The sequence below is a fragment of the Astatotilapia calliptera genome, chromosome 1 (genome assembly GCF_964374335.1).
Source record: "Astatotilapia calliptera chromosome 1, fAstCal68.1, whole genome shotgun sequence".
Lineage (NCBI taxonomy): Eukaryota > Metazoa > Chordata > Actinopteri > Cichliformes > Cichlidae > Astatotilapia > Astatotilapia calliptera.
Genome location: NC_137422.1, coordinates 32,358,791 through 32,379,616, shown reverse-complemented (window position 1 = coordinate 32,379,616; position 20,826 = coordinate 32,358,791). Strand labels below are relative to the sequence as shown.

The 20,826-nt window shown below is 40.0% G+C and overlaps 1 protein-coding gene and 1 long non-coding RNA gene across 6 annotated transcripts in view; one reads left to right on the top strand and one right to left on the bottom strand.

The window, feature by feature from the left end:
* Positions 1–20,826, bottom strand: part of chd9 (chromodomain helicase DNA binding protein 9) — a 71,585-nt gene that overhangs the window by 42,162 nt on the left and 8,597 nt on the right. Inside the window, exon 1 of one of the 5 annotated variants that reach the window (XM_026173691.2) lies at positions 17,232–17,380. The exons of 3 other annotated variants lie outside the window; for them this stretch is intronic. Coding sequence is in view for 1 of the 2 variants with exons in the window: in XM_026173667.2 (XP_026029452.2) it covers positions 759–788 (30 nt within the window). In the remaining variant the exon portion in view is untranslated. Of the gene's footprint in view, positions 1–758; positions 1,714–17,231; positions 17,381–20,826 lie in introns of those variants that run through there. One more of the 5 variants, XM_026173667.2, reaches the window with a different exon arrangement.
* On the top strand, positions 1,341–16,130 carry LOC145427580 (uncharacterized). The gene is made up of 2 exons (XR_013908127.1): positions 1,341–1,480; positions 14,599–16,130. It is a non-coding gene; the product is annotated as an uncharacterized LOC145427580 (long non-coding RNA).

Below are 20,826 nucleotides of genomic sequence, written 5' to 3'. Positions count from 1 at the left end.
AAATAGAGAGAGAGAGAGAGAGAGAGAGACAGAGGGAGGAGTAGAAAGTAATGTTTAAGAGCGGAAGAACATGAACGCACATGAAAGAGGTAGGAAAGAGGAAGACTAAATATGAAAACAGGTTTCTATCAGAAAGGCAGCGCAAGGGAGAGAGAGAGAAAAGATAAAATGCACCAAAAGTGAGAGCACTGCAGCTGTGTAATACATCTATAAATAACTGAAATTACAGCCTGCCAGCACTGCAGTGATTTCAATCTCTCTAGCAGCACGCAGTCCCATGAAAACGGCAGGGACTATTACAGCTAATGAAAAGGTAGAGTAAGCTCCATTTGGGCCGGACACCTTTCCCTCGCTCCCACCCTCTCATTTCCACATGTAGTGAGGTCTCTGGTGACTGACAGGCTCAACTCATAGAGGGCACAAACACATGCGCGCACACGCACACACACACACACACACACACACCATACACTGTACATAAACTACAGAACAGGGCAGCAGAATTCAACTGAGAATGAAAAGTGATGTATGATTGGACAGTGGGGATGGGGAAAATACTGTACATCCAGTAAACCATGCTAAGGTCCAGCACAGCAAAGCAAATGAATATAGAGGGAAAGGGGAAAAAAGCAGCAATGAGTTCAAGATGGCGGCAGTGCAGCATGAGCCAGTAGCAGAGGAGGTTGTTCAGTTCCTGCCGGCCCCTCCTCCTCCCCCTTGTCCCTCCTCCCTCCCAGCTCTCAGCACAGCTCACTTACCCTTCCTCTTGGCCTCTTCACTGTAGACATGGTGTTTTTTTTCCCTTCCTCTTTCCTCCCCCTCTCCAACCGGCTAACAAAAGCCTTGCCCTTTCGCTGGGTTTCTTCTCTCTCCGTTGCTCACTCACACTTTCTGTTACAAACACACTCACTCTCTCCTTTTCGTTTGTCTCTCACTCTTCCTTGAGCCGTGTGTCCCCCCCTCCCCTCCCTCACTCCTCGTTTGCCTCCCCTCCTCCTTCCCGGTCAGCTCTTCTCCTCGGGCAGTGCAAGAGCGCCGGATCTGTTCGTCTCCTCCTCCCCCAGCAGGCAGGGCTCAAGAGGAGCGCATGGGAGCTCACTCTCTCTCCTCTCTCTCTCCCACTCGCTCTTTCTCTCTCACCCTCGCCTGTCTCTTCACAGGGTGATGGGGGAGCAGCGCTGTTGGCGGTAGAGGAGGTGCGTGGCAGTCCAGGAAGCTCTCATTCTGCTGCTGTGTGCTGCTTTACTGTCGTCCGGCTTCACCCAAGTCTCCCTCACTCACTCTGTGTGTGTGTGTGTGTGTCAGAGTTGCCTTCCTCTCTCCTCCCCTCTCATTGATTCCTCTTTTTGCCTGCCTTTCGTGAGTGCACTCAGTGCCTCTCTGAGCCTTCACCCTCTTGTTTCTTGTTCTTTCTTGCTCTTCCCGCTTAGTCGTTTCTCTTTTTGTGCCTCTCCTCGTCTTCTTCACCAGCTGGGATAAGGTAGGTTACTCCTTTTATTACACACAAAAGCCTTTTTTGTGTTATCTTGCTCGCTTGTTTGGCTGATTGTTTTTTCCTCCTTTCTCCCCCACTTATCTTTTTCCTTGTTCTCCCTCGCTGCCCTCCCCTCTCCTTGGCTCGGGCGTGTGTGGCGAGCTCGAGACTCTGGCAGGCAGAGCGACGGAAAATGAAAGCACAAAGCAGCAAAATGCATCAGCATGAATATTAGAGATGTCGTTAAAACCCAGACTCGTTTTTCTCTCCCTCTCTCTCTCTCTCTCTCTTACTCACTCTCTCTCTCTCTCTTTGTAAGGAAGTAGGCCAGCAGATGGTGCTAGCAGTTATTACATTAACTTTCACAACTTAACCCCCAAAGTACTGGATTTCTCCCACGCCACAGATTGTCAACATCGTAGCTTTTCACTTCCTCATATTGGTTACTGATAGTGATATGTTGATTTATAAATAGAACAGCAGATTCCAAGAGAGACAGAAGAACAAACAGAAAAACAAATTTCCAAAGGCTAAAAATAAATTTCTCATACAAACAGAGTATAACAGATTTCAACTTCCTAATTAAATTGGCACACACAGCCTACACTGTCTCCAGCGGTGAATTCAAACACTTTTACCGGGTCAAAGCCAGGTCACCCTGCTACGAGTCTTGGGGGAGGGGTGACCAAGAGTGGAAGCTGGGATGTGTCCAAGACATGGAGCTCTTCCTGTGAACCACAAACTCTTTGAGCTAGAAGGCCTTTCAGGGAACTCCTGACAGCACAATGTAGGGTCCATGTGCACAGCCTGGCACATGGTATTGGGAATTATTTAGACACAGGCTGGCTTGACGCCAGGTACAATACCCCCCAACGACTGGGTTAGGCCTAAGCTACTGACGGACGCCATCAGCTGTTTTTAGTCTGTGTTTACTGTGCAAAACAAGGTAAACCAATATCCTTCCCACACAACACAAAGTCAATTTCAAATGCAGCTGCACACAACACAGTTTGTTGTCTGTCCAGTTCAATTCAAGGAAGGACACACTTTTCATGCCGTTTCTAAAAAAGAAGTTATTCTAATGGCCAAATCTAAGACACCAAGAAACTAAAGGACTAAATGGTTGCATTCATGGGATGAATAATTACCACAATTCAAAACACGAACAGCTTTTGAAACACATGCCATCTGACCGGTCAGGGTGACACAAGCTGCATGGCGGTTGTGAAGACATTAGTAAATAAAACGCAGAGTAAGACATTATCCTAGGAAGCAAGGAGTCAGACTTCCAGGCAGGAACACATCCCATATAGTGTTACTTTATATATAACTTATTATATTATTAAATGCCGATCCTCCTCACATGGGTTGTGAGTTTATGGTGTGAAATGTGTGGGGTAGTGTGTTGAGGTTACAATACAATATGGCTTTACACTCCATGTTGTACACATATTCTAACAGCCTTATTCAAAATCTGTATGTGTGTAAATGGGGGTGTTGTTATAGCAGTGGCTTTAGAAATTCTCACACCATCTCCCTCTGGTTTGCTCTTAAAGCTCTATATTGTCTTTTCTACAGAGATCACAGCCATGTGTGCACAGCAATATTCCTTTCTAAGTGTTTGCAGCAGCGTGCCTTGTATCAACCTGCCAAGTCAGGCCTTGGAGTTTGGACTTTAAAGCAGACCACATGCTTGCTGCGAGCAGAGCAACAGCATTATCTCCAAGCGAAACAAATCTATTGTCAGATAATGTCCACCAGGCTACACTCCCCAAGGATGACTCGACAACACACACACTCACACTCACATTGTAATGAGTTCACAGTCACATATTGCATAGTCATATATTCAATCCACCCTAGACAAACATAAACATAACTAAAAATACAGTCTCCTCACAGTCCTCATTAAACTGCAACAGTGAAAAAATAAAGAAACTTTGTCATTCATTACTTTAACTGCCACAGGTTTACACAAGTATGCAATTTTGTACATCCCACAATGGTTTATCTTCAGGAAAAAAAACATCAAGTATTTGAAGAATAAAATAACCTGGTACAAGCCTCCAGAGAGTCGGAATAATGCCTCATTTAAAACCAGATTCAGTAACTATGTTGCTTTTAATGAAACATTTTTGCTCCATGGTAAATGTTTTTTCTACCCGGACTAGATTTTAAAAAATGAAGGGGAAAAAAAAAAGTATAGCAGTCAACAACGTACACATGCTTCAACGGTCACATGGCATGAAGCCACAGCTCCTTGGCAACTAGACAGTTAATATGCAAACAAGCCTGGCAGCTCTGTACAAGGGGAGTGGCTTCGTTTTAGGACAGATGAGGGAGGGGAAAGGAAGAGGGGAGGGAAGTAGAGAAGGGGAGGGGAGTAGCAGAGCTGGTAAAAGGAAGCGGGTGGAAAAAAAAAATGTGTGTGCGCATAGAGAAGCAGCGTGGCTGCAGAGGCACAGGTGTCTGTCGCTGAACACTCCATTACTTCCTCATCAAAGGGTCTGTATTAGTGCGCTACTGCTCTCATTTCTTGCCTGAACCACCATGAGAGTCTCCACCAACTCACCATTAAGAAAATGGAGAGCTCAGAGCTAGCAATGCACTGGCTGTAAATGACAAGATGGCTAGCACCCACGAGGCTCTAGAGCCAAAAGCCAGCTGTTACTCTCATATCCCAAAAATTAATTCCTTATCCAGCTCAAATGCAATGACACCAAGTGTCAGTGACAACACTGTGCGGGATGAAAAAAAGGCTGCACTGGAATAGACAACGCACACACTTCACATTTTTAAATGTTATTTAATAATTAAATTTGAAAAGGTGATTGACAAAACACTACTTCTTTCATATAATGAGGTTTTCACTGGTGAATAAGTTTACTGCCATGTTCTCAAGCTAAAAATAAAATACACACAAAATCAAGGACAGCTATTCTGTAGCGGAGACTTAACTGTGTGATTTTGTTTTGTCTTCAGTGACCAATGCTAGATCCAATCTATCCTTGCCATGATTCTGAATTAGACATGCTATGATGAAAATGGATGGTGTCCTGTTTAACCATTTTTCTTTTTAGCCAAAAAAAGAAAGAAAGTTTAAACAGGCCTCAACAATATAATGATTTATGCATTTCTTGGAAAACAAAGCCAGCCTTCAAAATTTAATGAGAATCAATTCACAATATTCTATTATATCTATCTACTATTTTCATTTCATTTTGTAGCACAGAAGTAGATAGTCCACTTAAGTTGCAAGTGAATGAACACATAAAATCACCTGTAGTGAATTCACCAAATAGTTACCTGCCTTCTTGTGCTAAACGTATGGTCCTGTGATTTGTCCACGTACACTTGCAAACGTACACTTGTGCAGTCCTCCAAAATCCCAACTGCTCATTGCTGGATATGGATGACATGCATTGCATTTAACAGAACAAGTAAGGGAGTGATAGTGGCATTTAACCGGAATGGAAAAAGCACCCCCCAATAAAACTCCAAAGTTAAAGAAATAAAAGTATGAAAGTAGAAACCTAGTTGCAGTGGATTCATTTTGTTGCTTTAAAACACTGTTTCATTTCAGCTCGTTGTATGTTTATAACTTCGCTTTTCTCCGTGGCTGGCTGATGGACCAACAATAGCACAAGCAAGAGTAGCCCACAGACCGGTTTTACCACATACTTCTGATACTGCCCCTATCTAATGATTTCTACAGGTAGATGGGCAGTTTGTAGCTGCCCATAGACATCTAACACACTGCCAATGCACTACAATCCCATGTGCACAATGAAACATGACATGGACCTTTTAACTAGGGAGCTCACAGAGTAAAGACCACTTGATGACTGCTTGAGCTGAACCTGTTATTTGTGTTCTTACCTCCACCTCAGTCTGGAAAAATTCTGGATGACCATGACTGTTTAATTTCAGCCAGGTTGTATGTTTTGAAAGGAGATGGGCAGGTTATTCATTCACCTTCCAAACAGGTGTTCTAGTTTAGAATAACAGAAATTGTTTTGCAAATATTTAAACTTAAAAAACAAACAAAAACAAAACATTGATACCAATGAAAGAGGTTTTGGCTTTCTCCAAAAGAAAAAACAAAACAAACAAACACCAGAACTGCTATTTTTCACAAGGACTTTCTAAGCTGGGTTTAATATACTTAAGATCAAAATGTATTTTTCTTTTTCATATGGTGAAATTTAAGAGGGAAATTGAGAGACCTCACTTAAGTCGCTGCCTGAACTATGTGCCAGTTGTTCTTATATTCTGAGTCACTCCCTAAACATTTAAACCAGGAAGAAGCCAGCTTTGAATATTTTTAATAAACTTTAAATTAGACATAGCGTTTCTCTGTCTTCTGCAAGTGTGAAATGTGTTAAACCATCAAAATGCTTGTAATGTAGGTGTTTTTAAAAAGGTGATGCTGCAGCTAGAAATAACAATTGGTCACATGGGAGTTGTTCAGGCCACTTTCATCTTACTATTAGTTCAAAACATTTAGTATAATACAGATAATTATAATGCTGCATCCACTGGGTTAACCATTCAATAAACCCAACACACCCAAAAGAAGTGAATGAGCATGAAAACTGTACTAGCCTAAGGAGAAACAACACTGTCAGCACACTATGCATTGTGTGTGCACATGTATGCATCTGTGAAGATAATTATAGATAACGTGCAAGTAAACCAGGATCTCAAAGCCGAAAAGGACGTTTTCTTTCCTCCATCCTTTAACAAACAAACATTCTCCAACAGACTGCATGATCTTTACATCAGGGTTATTTCAGTACAAATACAACACTAAATGTACTGGATACAGTTAACTAACTAATAGGTCCAGCAAATTGAAGGACAGGCTTTATAAATGTAATCATGCTACACTCCTTAGAAGCACAACAACAGATCCAACAGGCTTTCATAAAGAAAGACCATATATCCTTGTGTTTGTGCAATGCACTATTTGACTTCTTCCTTTATTTAAACAAGTTTAGCGCTGAAAGACATTCTTAATTCCAACAAAAAGCCTTTTGGACGCAGATGGGATATAGGTATAGTATGCTGGACGTAATCATCTAGCTATGTCAGTTTTAAACACTAGGGGGTGACTGTGAGGAGACAAAGCAGGAATGTGAGGTATAGAGAAAAGATGTCTACAGCCACCTTATGTGATTCACATCCAAGTATGAGTCCAGAGTAAATGTCAGGCCTTTGTCTAAATTCCACTAATAAAGCAAAAGAGAAAAAAAAAGAGGAAATTGATTTTACATTAAACAGTATTGTTTTTAACTCCTGAAGTACTATCACAAATGGGTAAATATTTGAAACTGTTTCTCTCTTTGACTTACTACCCACTTAACCAAATAAAACGGAAGCACTGTCTGCCCCGCAGCAGTGTTTCTAAAGTTACTAATTAAACTAAAGCCATGTGAATAGCAATAACGTCTTTCATTATGCTGATGACTAGATTTAAAATCATATTTTGTTAATTAACATACTGAGGAAAATAAACTCAGGCCTCTGTTTTGTGTTTGCTTTGCTTATGATGCTAATTTTCCCAGTGAGTGAACATTTTTAAAAAAATTAACAGCCATGACGTGGGTTTGGGACTTGGTCAGAATACATAGTATGGTCTAGTCTGGGCTCTTTGACAACCAGGGCCAATGACTGAGAAGAGAGAGAGAGCAATTCTAAGTAGGACATTTGCCCCTCTTGCATCTTTAAGTGTCAGCTCAGAGGGCAGACACTCAGTGAGGTTTAAGATGATATTTCAAGGACTAGCACTGCTTGCATGCACGAATGAGTAGGAGTCAAAATGAAAGCAAGAGACCATCCATCCAGAGAGGGACAACTCTCACAATTAGTAGCTGACAAACACACTTTACATACCAGCAGTGCAACTAAGGAGCCTCACTTCTGAGTACTGGTTAATATAATTAGTATACTTTATTCTTGACATTCAAAACAAATCTGTGTATGTCTTATCGCACATAAACACCCCCACACACTCGGTCTTATCTTTGTGGAAGTGCTATCTATTTGTATATCACTTTCAAACAGAGGAGAGGACCCTATCCTAGACAGAATATAAAACACAAAGTCAATGTGACAACACCAGTTAGTGAAGTCCTGTCATGAAGGGTCAGTTTTGACTATTGCCATCTTGTTGCTTTGAAACTGGACTTTTCAAGCAAGAAGTGTAACTGACTAAGAAATTGACGGACGGTGCATCATAATTTATATGAACTTTCTCAGTCTTGCTACCCCCTATTTATACATCACAGTTTAAGTGTAGGGAGAGTTTGGAAACTCATCTATTCCCTACAAAAATTAGTTTTTATGTCGAATCAAAAAGCTATTTGAGCTACTTGTATTGTAATATTTTTGATTCACATGCATTCTCCCAAATATATTTCTGTAGAGGGTCTACTGTTAGTCTCAAATGCAAGTAAATTCTTATGCTGCCCAAGATAACTAGCATTGCCTCCCTTGCCTCCAATCCACATAAGCCTCTTTACTTCACTTTAATGTGGAAAAAAAAACCCTACTAACAAGGGATGACATTTTTCAAGGTAAACTCATAACTCTTATTGGTGGTAACTCCATCACTGATCACCACAGCTGGCCAATCAACACTGTTTTCCCCTTCAACTCTGATAAATCCTGAGCTCTGCACTCTTTAAAAACATCTGTAGCCATGGCATTGATTCATCATTGGAACAAAACTAGAGAATGCAGGAGGACCTCTTTGTCTGTTATCTTGATTTAAATTAAAGCTTAATGTAAAAGTCTGTTTGCAGAGATACTCAGTTATTTCCCCCCTACCTCACTGTAGGGGCCTGTTTGCAAATGAAAGACTCCATAGTGTGGTGCCTTTTGAAGAAGGGAGGAGAGACAGACAAGCTATTTAATACTCATAGCAACAGAATGAACGGAACAAGTTAGAACTTTAAGCATAAAGAAAAAAAAGAAGCAGCAGCAAATTCAATGACTTAAGAGTTTTAACTTTGTAGGTGATATCCACAAATGTACGCCCACTAATTACGGTAGGCTCGTTATGATCATTCAACACCATATATGCACAAATGTCTCCTGCTGGTATAGCCTTACATGTCAGGCTGGAATTAGAAAATAAATCCAATTGTGTCTCTTTATTTTGCTAGCAGTCGAGCTAGTTGGATAGCTTTGCTCTGTGTTTGAGCCACACAGTACACAAACATGGAGATTGGACAGTGCCACCTTTGCATGACTTGTCCCTGCACAAGTGGTTTCACTTACTGGCAATCTCACAGGAGGGCAACAAGACCAATTCAGAAGATTGCCCAACCCTACCATATTCATTCAGTGGAGACCTGTCAATCACAATGTAGGCCCACTCTAAAGGATACCCTGCGTTACTGTACTTTTTCACTATCAACTGAAATGATAAAGTAATAAACATAACAATCATAGATCAACTGAGCAGTAGGGTGGTTTCCATTTTCATTTGTAAACTCCTACTTCTACAAATGGACATCCAGATGAGTTACCTGGTCATGAGAAAGAATGCATGTTAAAGGGATCAGTGTGTCTGTACTTTATATTGATTGATTGATTGATCATACTTTATTCATCCCGAGGGAAATGGTAAATGGTTATGGAGTCCATGGTCCATTCTCAGGGCTATGTGCTCATTCTAAAGTCAAATTTCATGGGACTTTGTTCATGCTGGAAGACTCCACTAAGGCAGAAACAATTTAATATGGGGACCAATCTGAATTGCTCTCTTAAAAATTGTGAAATGGGACATTTGCCTTGGTGGAGGATGTGCTTTGAAAGTGCCCTTCTAGAGGTTTTTTGAGTTAGTGTGTGCTGTGGTTGTTCTGAGTAATGATGTGGTGCTCTCTGAATCAGAGATGGCACAGCAGGTCAGACACCAGGCAGTGAAGTGGAACTGAACTGTGCAAAACAAGCAAGCCGGATGATGCCATTCATTAATGGGAACATCGGTGCAAACTGAAGAGTGGAGCCGAGAGGAGGTCCCTTAGGATGCAACAGAGAGAGAGAGAGAGAGAGAGAGAGACAGACAGAAGGAGAGGGAGGGAGGATGGGAGGGATGAGGTGGAAGAGAACTCAGCAAAGGGCTTACTGCCAGACCTTTACAGCTCCTTCATTATTGAAGCAGTGCAAAGGCAGAGCAGGGCCAGTGCCTGCGTAAGGAGGAACACACATAGAGGCAACCACATACATTCATGCACAAGAAGCACAGTGCAGGTGTGTAGTTAACCTACAGCCTTCAAGATTTGATGAAGTGAGGACTTTTTTTTCCCCCCCCAGCTTTGATTTCTACCTTCTCCTGTGCGCATGGCAGATATCTATGAAACGAAGAGAGCGAGAGTGCAGAGCAGAAGCGTTTTCCCCGCAAAAATGGAAAAAAAAAAGGAAAAGAATTACCTTAGTTGCATCTTAACTTTATATTAAGATAATGACATTTTAACAGTTGAATCCAAATTATAGATCATTTTTATGACATGTCTCATAAGCTGCAACATAAAACTGAGTTGTTGTTTTTTTTTTTCCAAACTAATATGCAATCTGAGCTAAAGGTAAAGAAGGTAAAAGAGCATGGTGAGGTCTAACAAGATCGGGTCGTCACCCCCAAGCCAACTGAGGCATAACGTAATTCACACCTCATCAGGGGTTCCCTGTTGACTAATTTACTAGTCAATTAAACATGAAAGAAAAAATACACTCAAATTGAGAACAATCAAAAAGGAGTGGAAACTGTATCCAAACAAATGTGGTTACACACTGCTCCTGTCGAGTTGCTACGTGCCAATTTACTCATTTTTTTGGTCAAACTACTGCCTTACTTTACCCCTTACTAGTGGTAGGTGGGTGTGTTACATCTTTGAAATGAACCTTATGTGTAAGTTCAATAAGGAAGATGTGTAATCACACATCTGTGTACTACCCGAATGTTTGGAGGCTAGACAGTGCTTTTCATTACTTCCACTTTCCCAAGTTATCAAGCTCACTGCTGACATCACTGGTCTGGACCAATCATCTTTCGGCCCACCATCTTCAAGCCAATCGGCCTCCACTTTGTGCACTTTCACTCAGTGCTCATCAGGCATTCTCCCTCAAATTCAAATTTTATTTGTGTCACACACACACACACACACACACACACACACACACACACACACACACACACACACACACACACACACACACAACCATACACAGTATGACATGAGGTGAAATGCTTATAGCTGTGCAATGCCCGACCATTAAATGACAGTAGGTTTACAGTAAGATATACAATGAAATAGGGCTGCACGATTAATCGTTAGAAAATCACGATCTCGATTCATACTTATGTGCGATCTCATTTCCAAATGACAACGATTTAAAAGAAAAAAAAAAAAAAAAAAAAAGACGACGACGACGATTGTACCGCATTTTGATCCGGGACGTACTCTGCATGAAAACAAGCGCTCACTCTTCTTGCTCAACAAATGACAAGGGCAGAGCCTTATACCACGTGATACAGAAGCTGTGCCGTGTGATGCTAAAATTAGCAGGGAAAAAACAACGGAGAGCACATCAGGGATGACGAGAAAGTAGGGCTGCTCAATTAATCGAATTTTAATCACGATTACGATCTGGGCTTTCAACGATCATTAAAAATGACTGAGCCGATTATTAGCCCCTCCCTCATTTATCCGCGACACCTTAAAGGCCTGTCCGTGAAAATATTGTCGGGCATAAACCGGTCCGTGGCGCAAAAAAGGTTGGAGACCGCTGATTAAGAGGACCCGAGGGAAGCTCAGAAAGCTAAGCAGAAGTTATTTGAAGAGGAGAGTGACTGCTGTTGGTTGAAAAGAGAGGTTAAAAAAAAAAAACTTCAGTGGTGTTGCACACTATTTTATATTATTTTTTAAAGTCATTGTTAACCCTTTAAATCCGGTCAGAGCAGCATGCTCCGTTTTGTGTAACTATTTTTAAATCCCTGTAGAACCTGAACCGTGTAAGCTAGCGCAATAATTTGTTTTGCATATGAAACCGGAGGAGTTGTACTTACATCTTATGCCATCAGCTTGTCCTCGGTCACGGTTTCCTTCCACATAAAGCTTTGCAAATATTGCATAAAAAGCGCTTGCAGGAACAAAAACATAATATTCCAGAAACACGCTTTGCCGATTCGATCAGCTGTTCATAACACTTCCCAGAAAAAGTCGTCAGTGCGAACTATCACATGTCCGCCATTTCCTGGCCGAAACAGGAAGTGATGTCATTTTCGCGGAAATGTCGTTTTTTTACTTGTAGGCCTTAAAAACCTATACTGGTCATGTTTGACTTTTCTGAATAGTTTCTGGGATGCTTAGAACTCAAATTGCACTGCTGGAAATAGTTTGTTTTGATGCACCTGCTGTTTTCTTTGCAAATTTGCATCATAGGATTGTTTTTTTGTTTTTCCTGTAGTATATAAAAATTGCTGTATCTCCAAAATAAAACTATGAAGACACTCAAAATAAATTTCCTGTTGTTGTAAACTATTTTTTGCAACTTTTTTGTATTTAAAGTTTTGAGGGATAAACCTCTTAAATTTCTCCAAGTAGAAATATATGTAAAAAAACAAAAACGATTTTCAATTTTCTTGTAGTTTATTGCACTTTTTTGCAATTAATGTAGTTACTATGGACTTAATGCATACATATTATTAAAATATGGGCTATAACAGTTGTATAGCAACTTGAAATGCTCCCACAAATGGCACTACAACATGTAAAAAAATAATATAAGCTCTGGTGGACTTGGTTCTATAGTAGGTCTTAAAGGGTTAAATAAATATCGTCAAATAATCGAGATCTCAATTTCAGTGAAAATAATCGTGATTATCATTTTTGCCATAATCGAGCAGCCCTACGAGAAAGTGACAGGAGAAAATCCGTCCCGGTCAACCACTCAAACATCAATAACGGGAACCTTATACAGCGCTTCCCTATACACGTCGAACTCCCGCAGGCACAAAGAAATTACGGAGGCTATCACTTATCACCTGACCAAAGATATGGCTCCCATCAACACTGTGCAAAACGAGGGATTTAGGAAAATGATCAACACCCTAGACAAACGCTACACAGTGCCGTCCCGCAACTATTTTTCTATTGTTGCACTACCTGCTCTATACACGCAGCGTCGAGCAATGGTGGAGACGGAATTTCAAGTAGTACAACATTTTGCGGCAACAACAAAACGTGAGACATTTGTTGTTTTTATGTTTATTTATTGTTTTTATGTTCAGTCTCAACTGATACGAAGTTGATGTGCAGTTAATAAGTGCAATAAATATTTATACTGGAAAAGAAAATCGTGAGAGAATCGTGATCTCAATTCTAAGCCAAAAAATCGTGATTCTCATTTTATGCAAAATCGTGCAGCCCTACAATGAAATATACAAATTTACAGGTTACCTTCGTGTAAACCACCAGCTCCTCATCTCTGCCTCTCTCACATTACCAAGAACTTCATCCAAGCCTCCGTCTTCATCACCACCACCAGCATCTAGACTCCAGGGGGTCTTGCCTAAGTCATCACTAGGAATCTGTACAGCTGTGATGGGCCATTAAACTCTAGTTGCCAAATAGCTTAATTCAATCATGACTCGTGTTCAATCCACCCTAATGATCTTTTCTTATTAAACTTAAAGCTAACTGAAGTGAAATCAACAATATATGATTAGTTTAACCAACTAGCATTTCTGGTGCCAACATTTCATCAGTTAGTCAACTAGTCACACATTTCACTAGTCCCTTGTGGGGACTATATTCCTGGCTTTACTTAAATTGACAAATTTGTCCATCTTTTGTACTAGTATGAAATCACCATAAGTCAAAGACAGACAGCTGTCAGCCACAAATGTCTAGCGGCAGGGACGAGTTATGGCCAGAGAAGAAGCAGCTTCCCTGCTGATACTGTTACAGCTGAACCCCAAAATAAACACAGAAATGCAGGGTTTAAAACACACTTCATTTCATAGTTATTCAGTTTCAAACAGACTGTCAAATTTTCATCAGTAAAGAACAACATTATGAAATGTTTGGCCACAAAATATAAACTAAGGCTCTTCAGGTTTGTTTTCCTGATGCATTATTGAACAAAGTACATGAAACGATAGTTATTTTTGATAAAATTTGTAATTTTAAGACTATTTTTATTTTTTTATTTTTTATTTTTTTTAATCACAAAATAAAATACAAAAGAGTCCAAAATATTTATAACTGAGTCAGAAATACTAAAATGAAGTATAAATATATTAAAACTATAGTTAGGTAAATTACTTGACCAAATATACTGGTACCATCCATGCTCTTATTCAATGGCAATGAAACAAGTTGTATGAATCATATCAACAGTATTTGTACTATATTTTATTTTTACGTTTTTATTCTTTTCCACTATGATCTCAAAATTGTAATGCAGATTTATGGTGTGTGAAAAACTCTGAAGTTATTTTATGCTATTTGCATTTCTTCTACAAATATTCCACATTTAAATGACAAAAAAATAATTTAGCAGTTTTTAAAGGGAGCAAGTTAAAGCAAGTCTTCAATTATGCTTCTGATTTCAGCTTTATTTAAAAAAATAATCTTGGCTATGGTTGAGTTTAATGTTTTCAGAATGTACTTTACAAAAATGTAAATGTATTTTTTAACATACGATATATGTATTAATTTTACTGGTGTGATCAAACTGGGCTATAGACACTACAGTACAGAATAACCCCCTTACCTCACTCTAAGACTGCAGACTTACTTTCCTAATGTACTTAAAAGTAAAGTGGGAGGTACAGCTTCAGCTTCCAGACCCCTCTTCTGTTGAACCAGTTCCCAGGTTGGATTCAGGAGAGAGAGACACCTACTCTACTTTTAAAATTAGGCTTAAAACGTTCCTTTTTGATAAAAGTTAGGGCTGGATCAAATTACTCTCGATCCTCCCTTAGTTACGCTGCAGTAGGCCTAGGCTACTGGGGACTCCAACTGATGCATTGTTTCTTTTTCACTCACTATGTATTTATACACCACTCTGTATTTAATCATTAGTTATTATTAATCTCTGGCTCTCTTTCACAGTGTGTCTCGTCTTGTCTTCCTCCCCTCATCCCAACCAGCCGCAGCATATGGTCGCCCCTGCCTAAGTTCTGCCGGAGGTTTCTTGCTGTTAAAAGGGAGTTTTTCCCTTCCCATTCTCTCCAAAGTGATTGCTTTAAGGGGGTCAAACAATTGTTGGGGTTTTTTGTTTTCTTTGTGTCTAAGGGAATGGGGTTTTGGGGGCTAACAGGAAGAGAGAAACTGCATAGAGCATGCAAGACTACAGCTCTGCTCGGTCCCAACTCTACATAGTTATGCATCACACAAACAGCAGGTGCTGCTCTCTCAAACCCATTATTTTCAGTGGCTTTCACAGTACAACAAAGAATGACTGGACCTTGTGGTAACTTAAAATGGGCCTTGGGGTGTTGATGAAGCAGCTAAGTATGATTAACTCAGTTGCATCCGCACTTTATATAGCGATATAGCATTGTCCACATAACTGTTTGCATTTGTTAAAACAGGCCCAAGAAAAAAAATCCTTGTGCCAAAAAAGTCCACCAGAGGATTAAATGACTACAGGCCTGTCGTGCTAACATCTGTGGCTGTGAAGTCCTTTGAAAGACTTGTGTTAAGCCACCAGAAGGACATTGCACTGGAAGTTCACCTAGCTTCCACCTGTCAGTGGATCACCAGACCATTAGCACCAGCCTCATCCAGAGATGTGTTCTCTCCGCTGCTCTTGTCTCTCTAGACAAATGAGTGCACCTCAGGAGAACCATATGTGAAACTCCTATAGTTTATCAAGGACACCACTGTCATTGGTCTGATCCAGAAATATGATGTGTCAGCATACAGACAGGAAGTGGATCCCCGCAATCTGAAGTGGTCCTCACATATAGACTCTGTCTGAAAGAAGGCCCAGCAGATGTTGTACTTCCTGCAGCTACTCAGGAAGTTCAACTTGCCACTGAAGCTGCTGGTCATGTTCTACACTATCATCATCCAATCTGTCCTATGCATGTCAATCACTGTCTGGTTCAGCTCAGCCACAAAGCAGGACAGGGCCAGACTGGAAAGGACAATCATGTCTGCAGAGAGGATCATTGGTGCTGATGTTCCCTCCATCCAGGACCTGTACAGGTCCAGGGCTAGGAGATGGGCAGAAAACAGCGCTACAGGATGTCATTTACTAAAACATTTGCTTTGACCACAGTTTAGGTAAAAAAAAGATAACCCCCCCCCAAAAAAAAAAAAAAAAAACCATCTGCAAACGTACAAATAGCAGCTGTTGATATAGCCGGTGTGAAACACCTCCAAACGGCTGGTGTTTGCTAGTTTTGCTGAACAAAAGAGAACAGCTTTGATTGAACTGATGGATTGTGTCATTGTCACCAATATGCGATCCACTTTTTTAAATCAGTATCAGATCAGTATTTGGTTCAAATACTTGACTGGCACATGGCTAATATGGTTAAGTGTGGGGTAACTTACTTAACAGATCTCTGTGCATTTTCCTGTTGTTTCTGGATATTTAAAAAACAAAAATTAAATTGAAGCTTGATGAAATGAAATTTTAATGGCTGTTTTTTGTTTTGTTTTCCTTTGGAAGGCCAGCACCTCTTTGATGGTGACCAACATTTTTTGTCATATGCAAGAAAAACCCTGGCTCCATGTGGATTACATTTTGTAGGTTTGCTACAGCATGATCAATATAAAAAAAATATACCCAAAAAGACACAAATAAAAGTCAGATTTTCACATTAAAGGCCCAAAATTAAGGTGACTAAAATACTCTTGTCATTTTTTTAACCTTTGCAAAGCCTGTCTGACAACACTGTAGCCTGACTCACAAAACGGGGAGCAATGATTGATTATGACATACCGGTTTCAACAGTCAACCCTCTTCTGCTAAGGTAAACAGTTAACTGAGTAAGTCAAATGTTGTTAAAAAAATGAAAAACAAAAAACACACACACAAGCATAACACACAATAAAAGTCTCCACTTACAACGTCCATGGCAACTATTTAATGACTTCCTACTGACACAAACCTGTTTGCTGAAGTTACAAATCACTAAGCCAACTGCCGTCTCTCGGGACAATACAATTGACATTTAGTGTGTCAAAGTCAAGCTGTGGTGCAAAAACCACAGACTGGAACAGAATGACAGACTTATGCACTTATTCCAGTCTTATTCACTTTAGATAACTTTCCTTAAGTTTTTAGTCATATTAAGGGTTTGCTTTTATCCTCTCAATTTTCTCACTCATTGTATAGGTGTAAACACAAGGACAAAGGGGTCATTACTCCTCTGCGTCTTTTCTTATTTCATCTGTTGCACCCTATACTGAAATAATTTACAAGTGATTTTTAAGATGTCCCCCTTGAACTGAATCTTTTCATACTCAAGAGACACTGTGGTAGTCCAACCGCCCTTTCTGCCAGTCAAAGGTTAGCGTGAGTTCAAGAAGGTTGCGTCACAACCAAAAAGACATTCCAGTCACATACACACACAAAAAAAACCCTTCACATTTTGACCGCTGGGCAAACACTCACCCACCCATCACCCCCAAAAATATTCAAAGCCATTTAATCCCTGGAGAAGGAGGCAAAAGAGAGTAGAAAGGAAAGAAAAGCAGCATAAAAGGGCATACTTTAAATTCAGACCTACTGTGCAGTTGAGGCTGGCAGCGTTCCCACATGCTCCTGACACACTCAATCCAAGTACAACTCCCTCCTCCCTCTCAGTTCTCAGCCCCTCCTCCCACTGAACCCTCCCCTTCCGCTCACAGCAAAGGCCGCCTGACTTCCTGTCTACCTCTGACCCTCAGTTATCCCCCGCCCTCATCTGGCAGGCCTCCAAACAGACAAGACAATCAGAGCGGATGAAGCAGACAGAATGCTTCGTAGAGTGAGCAACCAAGACAGAAAGTGAAAGACAGACAGAAGAAGAAATGCACACATACAAAGCTCTGCGTGTCACACTGGAGCAGGTTATTAGACAAAGTGGAAAGTGTGTGAATAAGACAGGCTATCACCATGTGGGCACAGTTTTCTCCAAGTACAAGTGTGTGTGTGTGGCACATGTCGGTTGTGGGGTGACAAACGGGGTGACGCATGGTGTCATGTTTCAGTACTGATTATGGCATTGCTTGCCCAGTTTGGGTGGCTAGAAGTTACATAAACCCCAGAGAGGTCAGGAAGTACTCAAGCTAGCCTGTCACAGAAACAGCAATCCTTTTTACAAGCATGCATATTCAAAGTTGATGACTGGAAATACAACTCAGAGGAAAAGGCTGGGCAGAGAGGGGAAAGTAGCAATACACCAGCGATATAGAAAGCCAGCGGGGATGTACCTGCTCAGTATCACTGCTGGGGGGCCCCCCAAATGACTACAGCCACCCAGGCAATCAGTGTTCATCAGTCTCACTTCTCTTTTCTATTCAGCATGAAAGCCGTAGCCTCTAGTGTTATGAAAATTACAAACAGTAGAGTGTAGTAGCATGCCAAAGAAAAAATGACAAAGCCATTCATTAACACAACAAAGCTAGCACTCCACACATCCAGGTGCCAAAACAATGACAAATAGGGCCTTATATTTGCCACAACAGAATAAAATGAACTGAAGCTGAAATAACATCACATGGTAAAAACATGACTCCATAAGAAAGAGAGGCTTAATGGCAAAAGTAGTTGTCTTATTTCTTTTTTTATAAACTTGCAGCATCAAAATCCCAGTCCCAATCAAATGTGTAAGACCAAAATATGCAATGTAATGTCATATCGGCCTTATGGACTGTCAGTGAGCTGAGTGCCCAGAAATATTTTGGTTTTGAATGGAAATGGGTCCTCAACACCAAAAGGCAATACATTCAGTATTCAGCCTTTTGTTTGGCAAATATCTGTTTGGCAAATATCTTTCAGTTTGAGTACACTAGGAACAGAAGTTTCAAATAAATGAATTTTCGTTTTTTCCACCCAAATTTAAGCCAGCACACTGGACTGCTCTGAGACGTCTGAAATTAGTCAAGTACAACATTCAACCACTAAAACAATTTCTTCTTTTTGGGTATGCAAGTGAATAACAGTAATTTGGCATCTTAATAAAAAAATAATACTGTGCTTCACTTTTTCCTGCTTTTATATAAAACAGTCCATTTTAAAATAGTGGATAGCAACAATATGTATTAAAACATTTAATTTTGATAAATAGCATTTTGTTAAAAGAGCTTGCACACATACTGGTGAATTAACCACTACAGAAACATAGAAATTTCGTATTTAAGGAATTTGTCAATCTTCTCAGAAGTGGATGCCCAAGTCTCAATGTTTTATCCAGTTTTCCTTCTGATTTAAAATCAGAAAGAAATACTTTTTTTCAATTACTAGTTACTTTTTAGTTTTACTAACTAAAGCACACAAGGTTCACATATTCACATAGTGCTTTTAATACAAACATTTCCTATTACACATATTTACTCCTATGTCTGCATCAAATATGCTGCTTGCAGCCTGTATTACATATATTTACCTTCTTAATATTTTTCTAATATCACAGAATCATCATATCTTCCTTTATAAAATTGGCCGCTCTGCTAATATACACTTATAATGTAGAGCTGTCCTTGTTTGGGACTGGTCATATGCTGCCAACTCTACACCTTTCATGTGAACGTGTTTGTAGTTACATTTGGAAACCTTAGGTTGACTTTTCAAGTTGATAACCACCTTCTTAAGGCCAGATAATGGAAAGATATCCTGGGTAGGCTGAACTTGTTTTGTAGTATAAGCCTTGGCTGACCAACACACACAATGAAGCATTTTCAAGTAAAGCTAAAAAGCTCTAGCTGAGCTTGCTAACTAGTTTAGTCGATAGCTGATTTAAAAACAGGGCTAGACAACATATTGATATTCTTAAAAGAAGAAAAAAAGGGGGGGGGGTGAAGATAATCATATAACTTATATATCTAAGGAGATATCAATGTTGAGATTTTAAAATCATCTGTCCTTCACAACTAGAATCTCAAAATTCTGAGGACACAGCTGCCCTGTTTCTTTGTACAGTGATAAATAAAGTTAGAAGAAAAAAAAGCAAAAACAAGAGCATGTCCTCGGGGTTGGAAAGGCCACAGTGAATTCAAACCCAGGACCTTCTTGCTGTGAGATGACACGCACCATTGCACCACCTATATAACCAACAATTAATTTTCAATTTGTAGCTCTAAAGGATTACCATACCCTTAAGTCTTTCCTGCAAAAAAGCCTAAGTCAAAATGACTTGCAAAAAATAAACAAAGTGATATGTGTGTGTATTTAGCAGACTTTCATTTTGCTTTACTGGGTACACTGCCAACATAGACACCAAACATTCAACAACCTATGACACTGGATAAATGTCATTATTTCAAACATGCCTTTATCAAATCAATTCAAATTTCAGTGGCCAGTGTGACTGCATGGTGGATGAATATAAAATGAGTATTCATTGCAGTCTTCTCTTTGTATTACTCAATACAATTTCCTGACAGCACTAGGGATGTCAGAAGACCGATCCTTACAACACAATTTAATATCAAAATCCTGAAAACATGATGGTACTTGGTTTTTTTTTGGCATTGTAAGCAGTGTACTGACTGAGGTGGCTACTCTTCCAGAACTGCAGGGGGAGGCACATGGCTACAAGTATTCTAGTCTAGCCTTACCTATTGAAGAAGAAAGAAGCAAAGGCAAAACTAGAAATGGCACAACATATGAAAAATAGTGAGTAGTGTAGTGGTCACAATAGCTCTGTTCTGAATCACTGATGACAAGGGAAGATTCAGCTATAGAAGCACTTTGTGTTTAGAGTAGGGTGGGTTGAGTTGGTGGACCAAGACATTGATTTAATTGATTCACAAAAGCCAATATCCAAACGATGCTCTTTCAGTTTTTGAACAAAGGGACGAAATACTTCCAATTTAGTGAAGACAAGCCTCCAGATTTCTTCAAAGTTTCAATTCACGGTAACGACATCCACAGTATTACCTCTCTAATTTTATCCTGAAATGCTTGTTACTATTTTGTTTAAGACAGCTGAGACTGATATTCTGAAACCAGCTTTACTCCAGATACTAAAATATTTTTCAATGGCTAAAATTAAATGCCTATGCTAACATAATATAACTAACAGTAGTAGGCCAGAACAGCACAGTAAGGTGGTGGTTAGTAGGGCTGGGTATCGTCACTGATTTCTAGAATCGATTCGATTCCGGTTCACAAGGTCCCGA